The sequence below is a fragment of the Gorilla gorilla genome, chromosome 12, assembly GCF_029281585.2.
Source record: "Gorilla gorilla gorilla isolate KB3781 chromosome 12, NHGRI_mGorGor1-v2.1_pri, whole genome shotgun sequence".
Taxonomy (NCBI): Eukaryota; Metazoa; Chordata; class Mammalia; order Primates; family Hominidae; genus Gorilla; species Gorilla gorilla.
In genome coordinates, this window is record NC_073236.2 from 74475259 (window position 1) to 74492990 (window position 17732).

The 17732-nt window shown below is 42.7% G+C and overlaps 1 protein-coding gene across 2 annotated transcripts in view; it reads right to left on the bottom strand.

Moving 5' to 3' along the window:
- Nucleotides 1–2596: 2596 nt before the first annotated feature.
- Nucleotides 2597–17732, bottom strand: part of ACTR2 (actin related protein 2) — a 47707-nt gene continuing 32571 nt past the window's right edge. For both annotated transcript variants that reach the window (XM_031007927.3, XM_031007926.3), the window contains 3 exons: nt 14824–14969; nt 11019–11151; nt 2597–5273 (listed from right to left, as the gene is read on the bottom strand). In XM_031007927.3, the coding sequence (XP_030863787.1) occupies nt 5103–5273; nt 11019–11151; nt 14824–14969 (450 nt within the window). In that variant the 3' untranslated portion in view covers nt 2597–5102. The remainder of the gene's footprint in view (nt 5274–11018; nt 11152–14823; nt 14970–17732) is intronic.

Here is a 17732-nt window from a genome sequence, read left to right on the forward strand (position 1 = left end):
ACCTCCCAAATTGTTGGGATTACACACTATGCCCAGCAAGATTTGGTTTTCTAAAGTAAAATAGATTGCTTAATTTTCTTGTGCACAGACACCTCGAAAAAAATCTCAACCCCTACAGAACATCAAGGCACTCACATAAACGTACTCATTTAAAATGATCCAATATTGTGGCAGACTTTTAGAATTTCCCTAATTTTTTAAAACCTCCTTTGATATTAATGCATTTGCATTCACATTTTTATGATTACACTTTCTGTTTTTTGAGATGGAGTTTCGCTCTTGTTGCCCAGGCTGGAGTGCAATGGCACAATTTCGGCTCACCACAACCTCTGCCTCCCGGGTTCAAGCGATTCTCCTGCCTCAGCTTCCCAAGTAGCTGGGATTACGGACTTGTGCCACCACACCTGGCTAATCTTGTATTTTTTAATAGAGACGGGGTTTCTGCATGTTGGTCAGGCTGGTCTCGAACTCCGACCTCGGGTTATCGGCCCCCCTCAGCCTCCCAAAGTGGCGAGATTACAGGCCTGAGCCACCGTGCCCAGTCGTAATTACACTTTTATGCACAAAAAGTATAATTTAAAAAATCCTTATCCTTGAGAGTTGAGGCCCTTTTTCAAACCCATATTTAAGGAAGAACAAATATTTTACTTACTGGAGTTTTCTTTTTACCGATTTTTTTAAGCATTCATCAGGCAAAAACTCCACTTGCTGTGAATGGCAAAGGGTACAGTTCTTAAAGGCTACCCTGGGCATAAGAATCACTCTGTAATACCTTTGTGATTGCTTTCTGCACTTGCCAAACCCAAACCTTTCAACTGGTCCATGAAAATCTACTCAACATTCTCTAATTCTTCTATTCCTACGTCAAATGTTTCATGGAAAATTATATGCCAAGTCTTTTCCAGTCTTTCTTTTTTTCCTCTGGTGGGTGGGAGGAGTTGAGGGGGTAGATATGAAAGAGACAGGAACTCCATTCTGCCAAAAGGAAGAGATAAATCATTTGAATTCCCCCTACTCAGATATTTTACATCTGCAGATAACGCAAACTGAGACACTTATAATAGGCAACAAGACTTTTTGTCACTGCCAGTCTAGATAATTTAAACAAAAGTAACTATGGTTCAATAGCTTCTTTCTTCCTAATTTCAGATGTTAAACAATACAAAGAAAGATGTTTTAGAATGTTTTTAAAATGTTATATTAATGTGAACATCACTTGAAATTTATGTAATAGCTGCCTTATTTTCACCTCCTCTAAATCAAGTTTATTTCTATTCTATGACTAAAAGTTACTTTCAATATAATGGTTAAAATCACTAATTTTAGCCTTTTAGTTATTCACACAGGCAAACATGCTTTCCCGGGTACATCCCCTTACCTCCTCCACTTACCTCTGATGTAGCATTTTTCAATCTTCAAAGAGGTCAGAGATTTTTGAGCCAGAGGAAAAAAGTACCCCAGTATTGTGTGTAGTTGGCCAATTAGTCCAAGGTTAGACAGCATGTTAAATATTGAGCTTAGCCAGGCGTGGTGGCTCACGCCTGTAATCCTAGCACTTTGGGAGGCCGAGGCAGATCATCTGAGGTCGGGAGTTCGAGACCAGCCTGACCAACATGGAGAAACCCTCTCTACTAAAAATACAAAATTAGCTGGGCGTGGTGGCGCATGCCTGTAATCCCAGTTACTTGGGAGGCTGAGGCAGGAGAATCGCTTGAACCCCGAAGGTGGAAGCTGCGGTGAGCCAAGATCGCTCCATTGCACTCCAGCTGGGCAACAAGAGTGAAACTCCGTCTCAAAAGAAAGAAAAAATCGAGTTTAGATTAATCCTCGAGTTTCTGATTCACTTTAGTTGGCTACCCTCTTTGATGGTTCTAAAATTAATACAGTTAATAAACTCACTCAATTGTATAATGGTCAAGTTTGTGGGTGGAGGAAAAAAATGAAGTGCACTGAGAGACATTCATTCCATCAAGGGCACTATGCAGTGCCTGGTATTTTCTTCCTCCATTACATATAGAGATAGCTGTTATCACATTCTTCTTCCACAACTCAGAAGAAACTAGATAAAACACCAGAGACAACCCTTACGTTCGTTGTCTGGGACTCCGGCCCTGAAGCGGGCAATGAGGTTTGCACATACAAGTCCACGAAGAAGGAAAGGCAAAAATATTCTCTCTACTCTCCAGCCCTCATCCTCAAGGCTAGTATAAAACAAGAAAAGGTCAGTTAAATGTATTTTCATCCTTCTTTTATTTGTTAAAAATAATATGCCTAAAAGTCTGCAGATGAGCTAATATGTCCTTGAAAGGGGGCATGTTACATACAGGTCTCTTTAGCATTTCTAATTCTGTGAAAGCCACCTTAAATCTTTTGGGAGACAAAACAGTTTGTTGGAAGAAAACAGCCTCTGATGTAGCTATAAATCGCTATTCTATTTTCTTATGTATTTATAAAATCATAACAGAATGAGTTGTTTTGTCAATAGAACACTGACATGAACTTGACTTAACAACTAGCATAAAGCTGTCAATTCATCTTGCATTAACAAGAAAATGAAACAAGAAATAACTATTAGAAAGAAATGGCAAAATTCAAATTGACTTTGAAAAAATCTGATTTTATTTTCTGAATCAAAATGAAGTATTTCATGTTAATTTAGACCGTTTAGCTTTCCATTGATATCTCAAGATACTTTCCAGATATTAACAGTACTCAGAACTGTGTAAAAGTTAACCACCAAAACCATGTTTTAAAGAAAAAAGTTTAAATGTAAGACTAATGTCTTGGGGACTTTACTAAATGTATTTCTAAAAAACCCTTCTCAAACGTAGAAGTATTGGCAATTCTAATTTAAAAATTTTAAATTTTTAATTATTGGAAATTTAAGTAACAATAGTTTCAAGAGCTAAGAATCAGATTGCTTTTTAAAACGGATTTTTTTTTTTTCCTGAGGGATTCTTACTTGACAACTCCAGTTAAACATAATACTCCACCCAAATCCCAAATTTAAATGCATTATGTCACCTTGGAATAGTAAAATTATAAAATGGTATTTCTAAATTATAACATATATACATAATACACCATTTTAACCGTCACATTTACCAGCAGAATTATGAAATCAAAAACAAATTCTACATTCAAGGGACAAACGATAAACGCTCTTTCATTGTTTTAAGAGTCCATTCCATTCTTTGTTGTTTTCTACTCCCATATTTTAAAATTACGACCAAAGGAGCCTGAAGGCCAAGTCAATCCCATTTCCCTGAACCCAACTGCCAGTAGGTACTGGCCCTACATACGCGTCCTTTAACAAGCCCCGTTCTCACAAGGCTGGGGATATTTATATAAGAACTTATTCCAAAGTGACTCTAAGATCCATGTTCCCAAGATCTAGTACGGGCTATTCATGGTTCTGAGGCATGTCCAGCATGCAGGCAAACTTATCTGTTCAAATTGAGGTAAAACAGACAAAAAACACTTAATATTAACAGAAGCTACATAATTAAAACTAACCTTCTGCTGCTTATTTAAGCTAATGATGTATTCTTACCAGAGACCCTCAAGTCAATCATTTCTTTTGATTTTAGTTACCCCCAAATTAAGCCTCTTCTTTCAAAGCCATTATTCGTTAAAAAAAAGTTTTAAAATGAAGAAAAATATTTTTTCCAGAACTTGTATTTTGTAATTAGTGTGATGCAATTTCTTTTTATTTTTCAAACTTAGAAATAACTCATGTATGGTACTATTTGATATTTTTTTCAGATACCAAGGAATACCGACAGGATTCATAAATAGGATTTTCTGACACTGGCAGGAAAGTCTGCTAACGTTTACAAAATACCAAAGACTCTTCTTTCAAGCTTCAAAGATGGCTGAGAACAGTTATGATTAGTTTTTCAGTACAAATAAAAAAATTAAATCTTGATTTTTTTTGGCCAACATTTTAAAGTCAAATTTTACTGTATTTCCAGGTTTCAAATCAAAACAAACAAACAAAACAACTAATGAAAATTACCCAATTGGCAACAAGTCCTGTATTCCAATATTATTTTTAAATCACCAATTATAACCTACTGCCAGTAATTATTTGTAAGTACCTGCTTGTTTTATTAAGCACTGGTCAGTTATATAAAAGAATAATTTGCAAAAATGATACTTGGCAATGGGTTACCTTAATGCTTCTGGAATAAACAGAAGCATTAACAAAACACCAGATCTTAAGCACTTTTAAATCTGTAATTTGAATTACCCAAAGGATTTTTAAATGTTACTTTTCCATTGAAGGATTGTAGGGAGTCTAATCCCAGCTAACATGGTTGATTTTAAAAAACAAATAAATCCCTAAGCCACATAGTAATGGAATACTACACTTGCTTTTTATATCATATGGAAACAGCTCCAGGCAGAGCACAAGTAGAAGAAAACCTGCCAAATCAAAGTACTGTAAATAAAGTTCCTCTACGTACTCCAGTTGAGAAAACCTCAAAAATAAAAATCAGAAGACCACCCACTGTTACCCTCCCCCCCGCAACAAAACCCACCCAAAACACTTTAGTTCTGAACCTAACATTTCCCTAAGAAGTTCACAGGAGAAGCTTTAAGGTACTTAAAGCTGCAGCAGTACAGTTGAAAGCGCCACATTACAGAGGAAATGCCCTAAAGGGTTCAGCAGCTGCCCACCCATCCCGAACCACCCCCCATCCCAGTAATATGTAAAAGCTCCTGTTAAAGTTTTTTTTTTATGCTAATAAAGGCATACCACCTAGTGTGCTAAAGACTACGACTAGCAGCATTAGAGCAGTAAAGTGAAAATAGGAAGCCTACAGGAATGATCTAAATGCCTACTTAGAAGAAACAAAGCAGCAGACAGACTCCTTAGCCCTCTAGTCTATGTAGGGAAGCAGCTGAATTAAACTCAGATTTACCCACATTAACAAAAATTTAACAAAGCTTCCCCAAGACACCAGAATAAAACTTGACCTTTCCAGTCAAAGGGCAGAGAGAGGCCGCTTCCATGTCCTGGAGTTGAATGAGTTCAAAGATTGGCAATAAAGGAAAAAAGAAAGCATTACGGGTATGATGAGAACAAGCTTTGGAGTTTATCGAACAGTCACACCAAGTTTCTCTAGCACACGGACACCCTTTTCTTGGTACTCTTGTCGGGTCATCCAAAAGTTGTCTTTGTCTTTCATGATATCTGCTAGAACTGCACCACCCAGGAATACCATGTGCTTTCTGCGGGGTGGGTCTTCAATGCGGATCTTAAATTTCTAAAGGAGAAAGAAAGGATAATGAAATGGTACATGTGCACAGTGCTTTCTGCTTTATGAAAATGGCTTTTTAAATATATGCTCTCCCTCAACCTTGCAACAGTCCTGTAATATAAGTAGAACGGTAGGATTTGGTACCTGAGGTACAGAAACATTTAGTAATTTGCCCAAAGCTCATGTTTAGGAGACCACACATCCATCCCAGCATGCTTGGAACAGTCCTGATTTACACGTGGTGTCCCATCATTATTAATACCACCCTTTTCATTCTTGAGTGCCCTAATTTGATCAGTAAATTACATGACTTAACACCCTACTGAGAGACCAAACATCCGAGACATAATTAGAGCAAATTTCCCATCCAATGGCAGATGACCACTTGGGAAAGTCACTTTGCTGTCAAGCAAAGTCTGGATAAGAGGACTTGCATGGCCGGGCGTGGTGGCTCACGCCTGTAATCCCAGCACTTTGGGAGGCCGAGGCGGGCGGATCATGAGGTCAGGAGATCGAGACCATCCTGGCTAACACAGTGAAACCCCGTCTCTACTAAAAATACAAAAAAATTAGCCGGGCATGGTAGCGGGTGCCTGTAGTCCCAGCTACTCGGGAGGCTGAGGCAGGAGAATGGCGTAAACCTGGGAGGTGGAGCTTGCAGTGAGCCCAGAGACTCCATCTCAAAAAAAAAAAAAAGAGGACTTGCATGACTTCTTCAAGGTCTCATACTGTTATGATTCTAGTCCAGGGCAATAGAGTAAAACTGAAGTTCTTTTCTTTTAAGCAAAGCTTACTTTCTATTGTCTCAAAATCAAATGAAATGTTCTTAGAATAAACAAGGCCAAATATGGTCAAAACAAATCATCAGGATGTTATGAGAAAATGAACACAGTAACCAAAATTAAAGGCAATTGGGAAAAGTTTTATATTCTGTAGCTACTATTAAGTGTCTAGGAAGGACACATCCTTATCTTTACGGTTGGTCAACACCTGAAAGAGAAACCTTAAAATGACATAGCAAGTTTTTCATTTACAGTGTCACAATCTGCAAAAAAGACCCAATGTAACTATGTCATTCTAAATCATTTGTATATTTATGTCACATAAATGAACTGTAAGGGTTCTAACAATCCAAGATAAAGAAAAACATCAGTTTATTTACCAATTCTGAGACTGTTTTAATTGTTCCTTTAACTTTCTTGCTCTTACATAGGGGTCAGCAAACTTTTTTTGTGAAGGGCCAGATACTTGAGGCTTTGCAGGCGTGACAAGTACCCAACCCCACATGTAGCTAGAAGGTGCCCACAGACAATATGTGACAACAGGTAACATTATGTAAACAAACGGGCTTGGCTGTGTTCCAATAAAACTTAAAAAAAAAACAAACAAACCAGTTTTGGCATAAGGGCTATAGATGCCCACCTCTACTCTAAGGGAAACTTAGCTAGCCCCTGAAGACACTGCTTCTGTAAATACCTCAACTGCTTTACTGTTTCTCTCTCACACACTACCTTAACCCTGGAGGTTTGGTAATATGAGTTCTTGCTCTTCATTGCTCCTTCTATCTCGCTCATCCCTAAAACTCCACAGCCCCACTGAAACTCATTCTATCAGATCATTCCATCTACCACTCCCTCCTTGCTGAACTCATCTACAGATTCCTACAGACAAATTGCACCTGCTGTCAAGCAGCTGAACAAGATAGGAAAGAAACAAAACATCTTGCTTTAATGTATCACTAACCTCAACTGAGCCCTTCCTGCTGCATGGCAATCCTATTACATTTCTCTATTCTCGCTTCCATTCTCCAAAACAACCATTTCAACCTCCTCCTCTATTCTAAAACTCTACCGTCCCTTCCCTCCTCTCAGTGCCTCCTAACTGGTCTCTCTATGCCCACCTTTGTTCCCTCTTCCCCCAAGAGTCTATTCACCACACCAGACTTAATGATCCTTTAAAAATATACATCAGATCCTATCATTTCTCTGCTTAAACCGCCCCCGCAACCAAGACTTTCCATTTCACCAGGAGTCAAGCCAAACCCTTTACCACGGCTGAACAAGACCTGCCCTCCTGCTACCCTTCTGACCTCATATCCCACCTGCCCCCCTCCCTTGCTCACTCTGCTCCAGCCACACTGGCACACTCCCACCAACCTGGGGCTTTTGCATTGTTCCTGCCTGGAAGATTCTTCCCCCAGACAGTCACATGGCTCACTCCTCTCACGCTCAACTTAGGTCTCTGATCAAAAGTCACTTCATCCAAAAGGCCTTTCCTGATCACAGTTTATGAAGGAGCACACTACCTCCCCAACCACTAACATTTTCCAGCTCTTCACCTTACTTTTCTTCATATCACTTATTACCACTAATACATTATTTAGACTAAAAGCAGGGATTCTGTTTTCATTGTTTTGTTTGTCCCCAACACCTAGACCTATGTCTGGCACCCAGGAGTTCAAGAAATGTTTGCTGAATAAATGATCACCTGAGATTAATTATAAATTATATGTAAAACTCAATAAAATCAGAAAAATAAGTGAAGTACTTAGACAGTATGGCTCCTTTCCAGTCTGTTAATCTGTTTAATGTATGTGAGCCCATACGCAATTTAATTTCAACAATGAGTCATATATGAAAGATGTAACATACAGTACTCTGTAATACATAATCTCATTATCTAAAACAGTTGATCAAAGTCAGTGAGACAAAGCTCAGAGATTAACTCAGGATTAGATAACTCTTGGTTAAGTATACAGCACATACTGTATACTTCACATAGTCCAGAGTCTGGTGGAAAAAACACAAAAACCTATGCCAAAGAAACATCAACTATTACTAGTTTAAAAATTTCTTTCTACTGTACATACCAACAACTACCAATTAAAGTCTGTTTCAAGAGCTATGACAGTTACCGGAATGCAAAAAAATTTGAGACATGATGTTTTTCAATCTGACTGAGAAGACAACATATGCAACAAATAAAGTCAGAAATATGAGATAGCCCAAGAGAAGTGCTGAAGGCTGATTGCATATCCAAAAAATAAGTTTAAAAAAGAACAAAACTCGAGTTTATGACCAGCCTGGCCAAGATGGTGAAACCCTGTCTCCATTAAAAATACATAAATTAGCTCCCTCTCCCTCTCCCTCTCCCCACGGTCTCCCTCTCCCTCTCTTTCCACAGTCTCCCTCTGATGCCGAGCCGAAGCTGGACGGTACTGCTGCCATCTCAGCTCACTGCAACCTCCCTGCCTGATTCTCCTGCCTCAGCCTGCCGAGTGCCTGCGATTGCAGGCGCGCGCCGCCACGCCTGACTGGTTTTCGTATTTTTTTGGTGGAGACGGGGTTTCGCAGTGTCGGCCGGGCTGGTCTCCAGCTCCTAACCGCGAGTGATCTGCCAGCCTCGGCCTCCCGAGGTGCCGGGTTTGCAAACGGAGTCTCGTTAACTCAGTGCTCAATGGCGCCCAGGCTGGAGTGCAGTGGCGTGATCTCGGCTCGCTACAACCACCTCCCAGCTGCCTGCCTTGGCCTCCCAAAGTGCCGAGATTGCAGCCTCTGCCCGGCCGCCACCCCGTCTGGGAAGTGAGGAGCGTCTCCGCCTGGCCGCCCATCGTCTGGGATGTGAGGAGCCCCTCTGCCTGGCTGCCCAGTCTGGAAAGTGAGGAGCGTCTCTGCCCGGCCGCCATCCCATCTAGGAAGTGAGGAGCACGTCTTCCCGGCCGCCATCACATCTGGGAAGTGAGGAGCGTCTCTGCCCGGCCGCCCATCGTCTGAGATGTGGGGAGCACCTCTGCCCTGCCGCCCCATCCGGGATGTGAGGAGCGTCTCTGCCCAGCCGCCCCGTCTGAGAAGTGAGGAGACCCTCTGCCTGGCAACCGCCCCGTCTGAGAAGTGAGGAGCTCCTCTGCCCAGCAGCCACCCCGTCTGGGAAGTGAGGAGCGTCTCCGCCCGGCAGCCACCTCGTCCGGGAGGGAGGTGGGGGTTCAGCCCCCCGCCCGGCCAGCCGCCCCATCCGGGAGGGAGGTGGGGGGGTCAGCCCCCCGCCCGGCCAGCCGCCCCGTCCGGGAGGGAGGTGGGGGGTCAGCCCCCCGCCCGGCCAGCCGCCCCGTCCGGGAGGGAGGTGGGGGGGTCAGCCCCCCGCCCGGCCAGCTGCCCAGTCCGGGAGGTGAGGGGCGCCTCTGCCCGGCCGCCCCTACTGGGAAGTGAGGAGTCCCTCTGCCCGGCCAGCCGCTCCGTCCGGGAGGGAGGTGGGGGGGTCAGCCCCCCGCCCGGCCAGCCGCCCCGTCCGGGAGGGAGGTGGGGGGGTCAGTCCGCCGCCCGGCCAGCCGCCCCGTCCGGGAGGGAGGTGGGGGGTCAGCCCCCCGCCCGGCCAGCTGCCCCGTCCGGGAGGTGAGGGGCGCCTCTGCCCGGCCGCCCCTACTGGGAAGTGAGGAGCCCCTCTGCCCGGCCAGCCGCTCCGTCCCGGAGGGAGGTGGGGGGGTCAGCCCCCCGCCCGGCCAGCCGCCCCGTCCGGAAGGGAGGTGGGGGGGTCAGCCCCCCGCCTGGCCAGCCGCCCCATCCGGGAGGGAGGTGGGGGGGTTAGCCCCCCGCCTGGCCAGCCGCCCCGTCCGGGAGGTGAGGGGCGCCTCTGCCCGGCCGCCCCTACTGGGAAGTGAGGAGCCCCTCTGCCCGGCCAGCTGCCCCGTCCGGGAGGGAGGTGGGGGGTCAGCCCCCCACCCAGCCAGCCGCCCCGTCTGGGAGGGAGGTGGGGGGGTCAGCCCCCCGCCCGGCCAGCCGCCCCGTCCGGGAGGTGAGGGGCGCCTCTGCCTGGCTGCCCCTACTGGGAAGTGAGGAGCCCCTCTGCCCGGCCACCACCCCATCTGGGAGGTGTGCCCAACAGCTCATTGAGAACGGGCCATGAAGACAGTGGCGGTTTTGTGGAATAGAAAGGGGGGAAAGGTGGGGAAAGGATTGAGAGGTCGGATGGTTGCCGTGTCTGTGTGGAGGGAGGTAGACATGGGAGACTTTTCATTTTGTTCTGTACTAAGAAAAATTCTTCTGCCTTGGGATCCTGTTGATCTATGACCCTACCCCCAACCCTGTGCTCTCTGAAACATGTGCTGTATCCACTCAGGGTTGAATGGATTAAGGGCGGTGCAAGATGTGCTTTGTTAAACAGATGCTTGAAGGCAGCATGCTCGTTAAGAGTCATCACCACTCCCTAATCTCAAGTACCCAGGGGCACAAACACTGCGGAAGGCCGCAGGGTCCTCTGCCTAGGAAAACCAGAGAACTTTGTTCACTTGTTTATCTGCTGACCTTCCCTCCACTATTGTCCTGTGACCCTGCCAAATCCCCCTCTGCGAGAAACACCCAAGAATGATCAATAAAAATAAATAAATAAATAAATAAATAAATAAAAAAAATACATAAAAAAAAAAAAAAGAACAAAACTCAAGTGGGGCATTTATTTCCCTATAGTACAGCAGGTTCTTCTCATGCATATACAGGTGCCTCAGAGTCCATGCTGGTTGTTACAGATGAACCAGAACTTTTGGCCCTGACCTCACTGCCTCCATCCATCAACTCTATAGAGGTGACCAGAGCTTATCTTGAACTATTTCCTTCTTCCTATCATTTCCAGGATGCACTTGAATGCAGCAGGAATTTGTTTTGGAAGACGTCTTGCTCCCTCTGGTGGTTGTCAAGATTCACAAACTACTGTATAGCCTTTTAAAAGAATGTTAGTAATAGTTGATTTACTAATACTTACAGAAAGTTTTTCCACATCACCCTTCAAAACTCGTTCTAAGTAAAGCTGTTTAAGTTCTCGTTCCAACCGTGATGGCAGGCCAGGATACATAGTAGACCCTCCAGAAAGCACAATGTGTTTGTAGAATTCAGATCTAGAAAGGCACAATGGTTATTCATTTGGAGTTTTAGGTTAGGAAAATGGTATCTCAGGGTTACTGTTACTTATGTCAGCCTCGGGGTTGCTGGGAGAATTAAATAAAATTCCACATGTAAATCACAGGGCTGAATATTTGCTGTTATTACTACTGTGAAGTAACGACCCCTCTTTACATATAAAATATTTTTATAATTTTGATGAAAATAAAATACTTCTAAAAGTATATAATACACTTTTTTGTGAATGTAACTGAGACTTCTAATAATGACCAAGATTTACATTACAAACTATTTTATCACATGCTTCCCTAAAGCCACTAAGATGTGGTTGTTTACTATAATTAGCCCTATTCTACTTTAATCCAGAATTCCTGCTTTTTAATTTTTCATTTATCTTTTGTAGTTTTCTCTTTTTTGTTCCTTTGCTTAGAGGCTGTCTGCTGTTATTTTTGGCTAGACTGATGTGTAGCTTCTTATAGCAGTACCCTCTTTTCTGATACCGTACCCTGCTATCTACTGACAGCAGTACCCTCTATTCTGATATCTATGAGATCAGAAAATCCAATCTAAAGAGACTGCATATGTAGTAAAAGTAACAGAATCTGAGCGAGGGTCTGAGGAATAATCTCACAGTAAAGTTTGGGAGCTGATTTGCACCCATTTTGGCCTTTTTCAACCTGGCTTCCAGGTTCTCAATGGCTAAAGCTACTGCAACTCTAACAAAGCATTGCTTTTGTATTTAATTGCCAAAGCAAGCCCAGTGAATGCCGCATAAACTAAGCAGTTGAAATACAGATTCATGTGATAAGTACTCACACGCATTTACATGTACATTTTCAACATGCAGAACACACAAAACAAAATTTGAGTTGTTCCACTTTGCAATGCAAACTCTGTGGAGAAGGTACTGAATCTGACTCCGCACTTTAGGTACGTCGAAGCTCTAATCAGCAACAGGCATGTACTTTTCTTTTTTTTTTTTTTTAATACAGAGTCCACTCTGTCACCCAGGCTGGAGAGCAGTGGTGCGATCTCGGCTCACTGCAACCTCCGCCTCCCGGGTTCACGCCATTCTCCTGCCTCAGCCTCCCGAGTAGCTGGGATTACAGGCACCCATCACCACACCCAGCTAATTTTTTGTATTTTTAGTAGAGACGGGGTTTCACCATTTTGGCCAGACTGGTCTCGAACTCCTGACCTCGTGATTCGCCGGCCTCGTGATTCACCGGCCTCAGCCTCCCAAAGTGCTGGGATTACAGGCGTGAGCCACTGCGCCCAGCTGGCATGTACTTTTAAATACAATTTTGCTGTGAATGAACATCAAAGAACAAAATCATCTCCCTAATCCCTATCATGAAAATTTACCATAATTATGAAGGCTAGATTCGATTTCTGATCATCTTCCACCAGGTTTATAGCTTGTTATGAGTCAATTGCTATTTTTATTAATTTCTATTACTATCCTGGCTCCAAAGCCATCCCATCAAAATTAATTAGGTGGCTATTTAACTCAGGGTTACACAAATAAATGCTTGCTGTACAAAATGCTTCTGGGTGAATTCCTCTATATCCTGAGTGTAGACAAGTGATTTCTAACTATGACTCAAGCTCTAGATGTAATAAGACTATAAATCTTTTTATATGACTAAATAAAAACAAACTTTTGCATGGCCAAAACACTAAGAGCAATAGACAAATGGCAAACAGAGAGAGTATCTGTGAAAGATATCAGAAAGCTAAAAGAAAACTTTTCAAAACTGAAAAAAAAAAAAACCCAAAACTCCAAAATCTACAAAAAGCCATTAACAATTTGCCAAAAAAAAAAATTAAAAATGTCCCTTAAGGCCGGGCGTGGTGGCTCACGTCTGCAATTCCAGCTATTTGGGAGGCTGAGGCAGGAGAATCACTCCACCCAGGTTGCGGTGAGCCGAGATTGCACCACTGCACTCCAGCCTGGCGACAGAGCGAGACTCTATCTCAAACAAACAAGTCCCTTAAACATATAAAAATATGCTTTATATATATATATATATATATATATATATATTTTTTTTTTTTTTTTTTTTTTTTTAAGGAACTTTCTTTTGTGGCGGTGGGGAGAGACAGGGTCTCACTCTGTCACCCAGGCTGGAGGGCAGTGGCACAATCATGGCTCACTGCAGCCTCTACCTCTCAAGCTCAAGCAATCCTCCCACTTCAGCCTTCTGAGTAGCTAGGACTACAGGAGTACACCACCACCATACCTGACTAATCTTTTTGAAAAAAATTTATGTAAAGACAGGATCTCCATATGTTGCCCAGGCTGGTCTTAAACTCCTAGGTTTAAGCAAACCTCCCACCTCAGCCTCCAAAGAGTTGCGATTACAGCCAGAAGCCACCACCCCTGGTTTGACTTCACTCTTAATGACAGAAATAAAAAGTAAAATTACACTGAAATAATTTCTCACTCATCAGATTGGTGGAAAAGGATAAACAATACAATTGCCAGAGAGGGAAATTTGGCAATATCTAACAAAAATACATGCATTTACATCAAACTAAGAGGTTTCTCTCAGCACTTTGGTAGGCTGAAGTGGGGTGGATCACTTGAGGCCAGGAGTTCGAGACCAGCCTGGTCAATACGGCAAAACCCCATCTCTACTAAAAAATACAAAAAAAAAAAAAAATTCTGGGCATGGTGGTACATGCCTGTAATCCCAGCTACTTGGGAGGTTGAGGCAGGAGAATCGCTTGAAAATGGGAGGCAGAGGTTGCAGTGAGCCGAGATTGCACCACTGCACTTCAGCCTGGGTGAGAGAGTGACATTCCGTCTCAAAAAACAAACAACAACAAAAGAAGTTTCTGCACAGCAAAGGAATTAATCAACAAAGTGAAGATACAACCTATAGAATGCGAGAATATATTTGCAAATCAGACATCTGATAAGTGGTTAATATCCAAAATATGTAAGGAACTCAAATCTCAAATGACTCAATAGCAAGAAAGCAAATAACCCAATTAATAAATGGGCAAAGGACCTGAATAGACATTTCCCAAAAGACATACAAATGGAAAAAATGCTAAGCATCCCTAATCATCAGGGAAATAAATGCAAATTAAACCACAATGAGATATCACTTCACATCTGTTAGAATGGCTATTATCAAAAAGAGGAAAGGTAACGAATACTGGCAAGGATGTGGAGAAAAGGAAACCCTTGTACACTGCTGGTGGGAGTGTGAATTAGTACAGCTATTACGGAAAACAGTATGGAGGTTCCTCAGAAAGTTAAAAATAGAACTACCATATGATCCAGCAATTCCACTACTGGCTGTATCTCCAAAGGATCTGAAATCAGCATGACTATGTAAGAGAGTATCTTTATCCTTAGGAAACACCAACTAGTAAAGAATTGATGCATTTAATCTACCCTCAAACGGTTCAGAAAAAACAGAATGAAAAAGCAAACATGAAGAACATTAGAATCAGTAAAATGGTAAATCCAGATAAAGGATATAGATAAGTTTTCTGCATTTTTCTTGCAACCTTTCCGTAAGTCTGAAATTATTTCAAGTAAGTTTATAAACTTAGTCATTCTATTTAATTCCATCTATTTCTGATAAATAACTTTAAAACTATTTTTATGATTTTTCTGATAAATAACTTTGAAATCACCATTTCTAATGTACCTGGTATCAATGTCAGCCGCCTGAATTGTGTTAAAAAGCAATTCAGCAACACCAACTCCTTCAACATTGATCAAGTGAGGCTGAAATAAAGCTTCTGGTGCTTCAAATCTCTCTCCCCCAACTTTGATGATACGTCCATCTGGGAGCTAGAAACCAAGAATAATCAGGTACTAATCAGCAAAAGATTAAAATTTCCCAGTGTTCTCCGGAACACTAGTACTTATAAATACATCTGTTCTGTAACCAAAATCATTACCAACAACAATTTTTCCTAAAATATATTTGGGGGAAAAAAGGTAAATTAAATAGATTTAGGTAACTGCTCTTATCACATTCTGTTTTGCTTTTAAAAATGTTATGCCAGGCCGGGCGTGGTGGCTCACGCCTGTAATCCCAGCACTTTGGGAGGCTGAGCTGGGCGGATCACAAGGTCAGGAGATTGAGACCATCCTGACTAACACAATGAAACCCCGTCTCTACTAAAAATACAAAAAATTAGCCGGGCATGGTGGCGGGCGCCTATAGTCCCAGCTACTGGGGGAGGCTGAGGCAAGAGAATGGCGTGAACCCGGGAGGCAGAGCTTGCAGTGAGCCAAGATGGCGCCACTGCACTCCAGCAGGGGCAACAAAGCGAGACTCCGTCTCAAAAGAAAAAAAAAAAAAGGTATGCCACGCCCCCAAATATCAGGAATTTCTTCGAGAAATCACTGATGCATGAGTGCATGACGTTTGCAGCAAAGCAGAAACAAGCATCACTGACCAACCATTGTATTTTGATTATTGCTGGTATGTGTTACTACAGTTTTATATTTTTAACATATTTGTGATTTTATGGATATTTCTGCTATGTAGAACAGACATGTTAAACATTGATTGACTCATTGAGACAGAGTTTCTCTTGTCGCCCAGGCTGGAGTGCAATGGCACGATCTCGGCTCACTGCAACCTCTGTCTCCTAGGTTCAAGCAATTCTCCTGCCTCAGCCTCCTGAGTAGCTGGGATTACAGGCACGTGCCACCACGCCAGCATATTTTTGTATTTTTAGTAAAGACGGGGTTTCATCAGGTTGACCAGGCTGGTCTTGAACTCCTAGCCTCAGGTGATCTGCCCGCCTCAAGCTCCCAAAGTGTTGGGATTACAAGCATGAACCACTGCGCCTAGCCACATTAAACATTTTAAATAATTTTATTTCATCAAATAATTACTCTGTGAAACTATTTTGCCAAAATACTTTATAACATGTGTACCACTTCTATCAAATCATTTAATCCAAAAAATGTCTTATGATCAAAGTTTACAGAACACTGGTCTAGACTATTTTTATTAGGCAATTCTGTTGTATCCTACTAGGTCCTAATACATTTTAAGTAACTGATAAATATAATTTCAATTTAAGCAAATAAGATTTAAACAAACCAGGTATCATATTATGACTTTGTACAAAAAAATCTTGTCAGTCACACATCATGTTCATATTTAATTAAATGAGAAGTGTTAAGTAGAAACTTCCTCTCATAACACCTCACAATTCACTGGATTGTCCTAAGTAATAAGCATGCCCATGTATGCTAGCATTTGACACATTTCCATATGAGATACCAGAATTAATTTTACATTAACAAGTCTAACAGTACATTTATAATATAATTTTTTTTTGAGACAGAGTCTCGCTCTGTTGCCCAGGCTGGAGTGTAGTGGCTTGATCTTGGCTCAGTGCAACCTCTGCCTACTGGGTTCAAATGATTCTCATACCTCAGCCCCCCAAGTAGCTGAGATTACAGGCATGTGCCACCACGCCTGGCTAATTTTTGTATTTTTAGTAGAGACAGAGTTTCTGCATGTTGGCCGGGCTGGTCTTGAGCTCCTGGCCTCAAGTGATCTGCCTGGCTTGGCCTCCCAAAAGTGCTAGGATTACAGGCATGAGCCACCATGCCTGGCCCTACAATACATATATATATTTTTTGAGATAGGGTCTTGATCTGTTGTCCAGGCTAGAGGGCAGTGGTGTGATCATGGCTCACTGCAGCCTCAATCTCCCAGCTTCAAGTGATTCTCCCACCTCAGCCTCCCAAGTAGCTGGCACTACAGATGCACACTACTATGTCTGGCTAATTTTATTTTTTGTAGAGACAGGGTCTTGCTTTGTTACTCAGACTGGTCTTGAACTCCTGGGCTCAAATGATCCTCCCATCTTGGCCTCCCAAATTGCTGGGATTAAGGGGAAGAGCCACCGCGCCTGGCCAATTACAATGATTGTTTAGATTCCAGCTTTGGTCCCAGCTACCTAGGAGGCTGAGGTGGGAGGATCACCTAACCCTGGGAGATTGAGACTGAAGTGAGCCGAGATCATGCCACTGCACTGCAGCCTGAGCAACAGAGTGAGGAAACCCTGTCTCAAAACAGAAAGGAAAAAAAAAAAGGTTACCAAAACTTATACCCTTAAAAAACCACCTCCACCTTCAGGTGGATTCACATGAAATCACCCAAAATATCTGGGAAAACTTCACACAGCAGATCTTATTAGCAAAACCTCCTTCCTTAAGCACTTGAAGCCTGATAGTGTGGCTTCTCTCCATTCTCTGGCTGCTGGCCAGCATGGGGTCAAGTTTTCTAACCACCTTAATGAACTGTTAAACTGTAGGCATCCCATTTCTTTGCACCAAATCTTATCCTGTTGTGTATTTGTCCACCCATGTCCCTCTTCACTTATTCATCAGCTTATTACTTTATACTTGTGTATATGTGTGTGTGTGTGTGTATATATATCAAATATATATATGGATTTTGTTTTGTTTTTGAGACAGGGTCTCGCTCCTTCACCCAGGCTGGAGTGCAGTGGTGCAATCCTAGCTCTCTGCCTCAAAACTTAAGCCTTGAACTCCTGGGCTCAAGCAATCTTCCCACCTCAA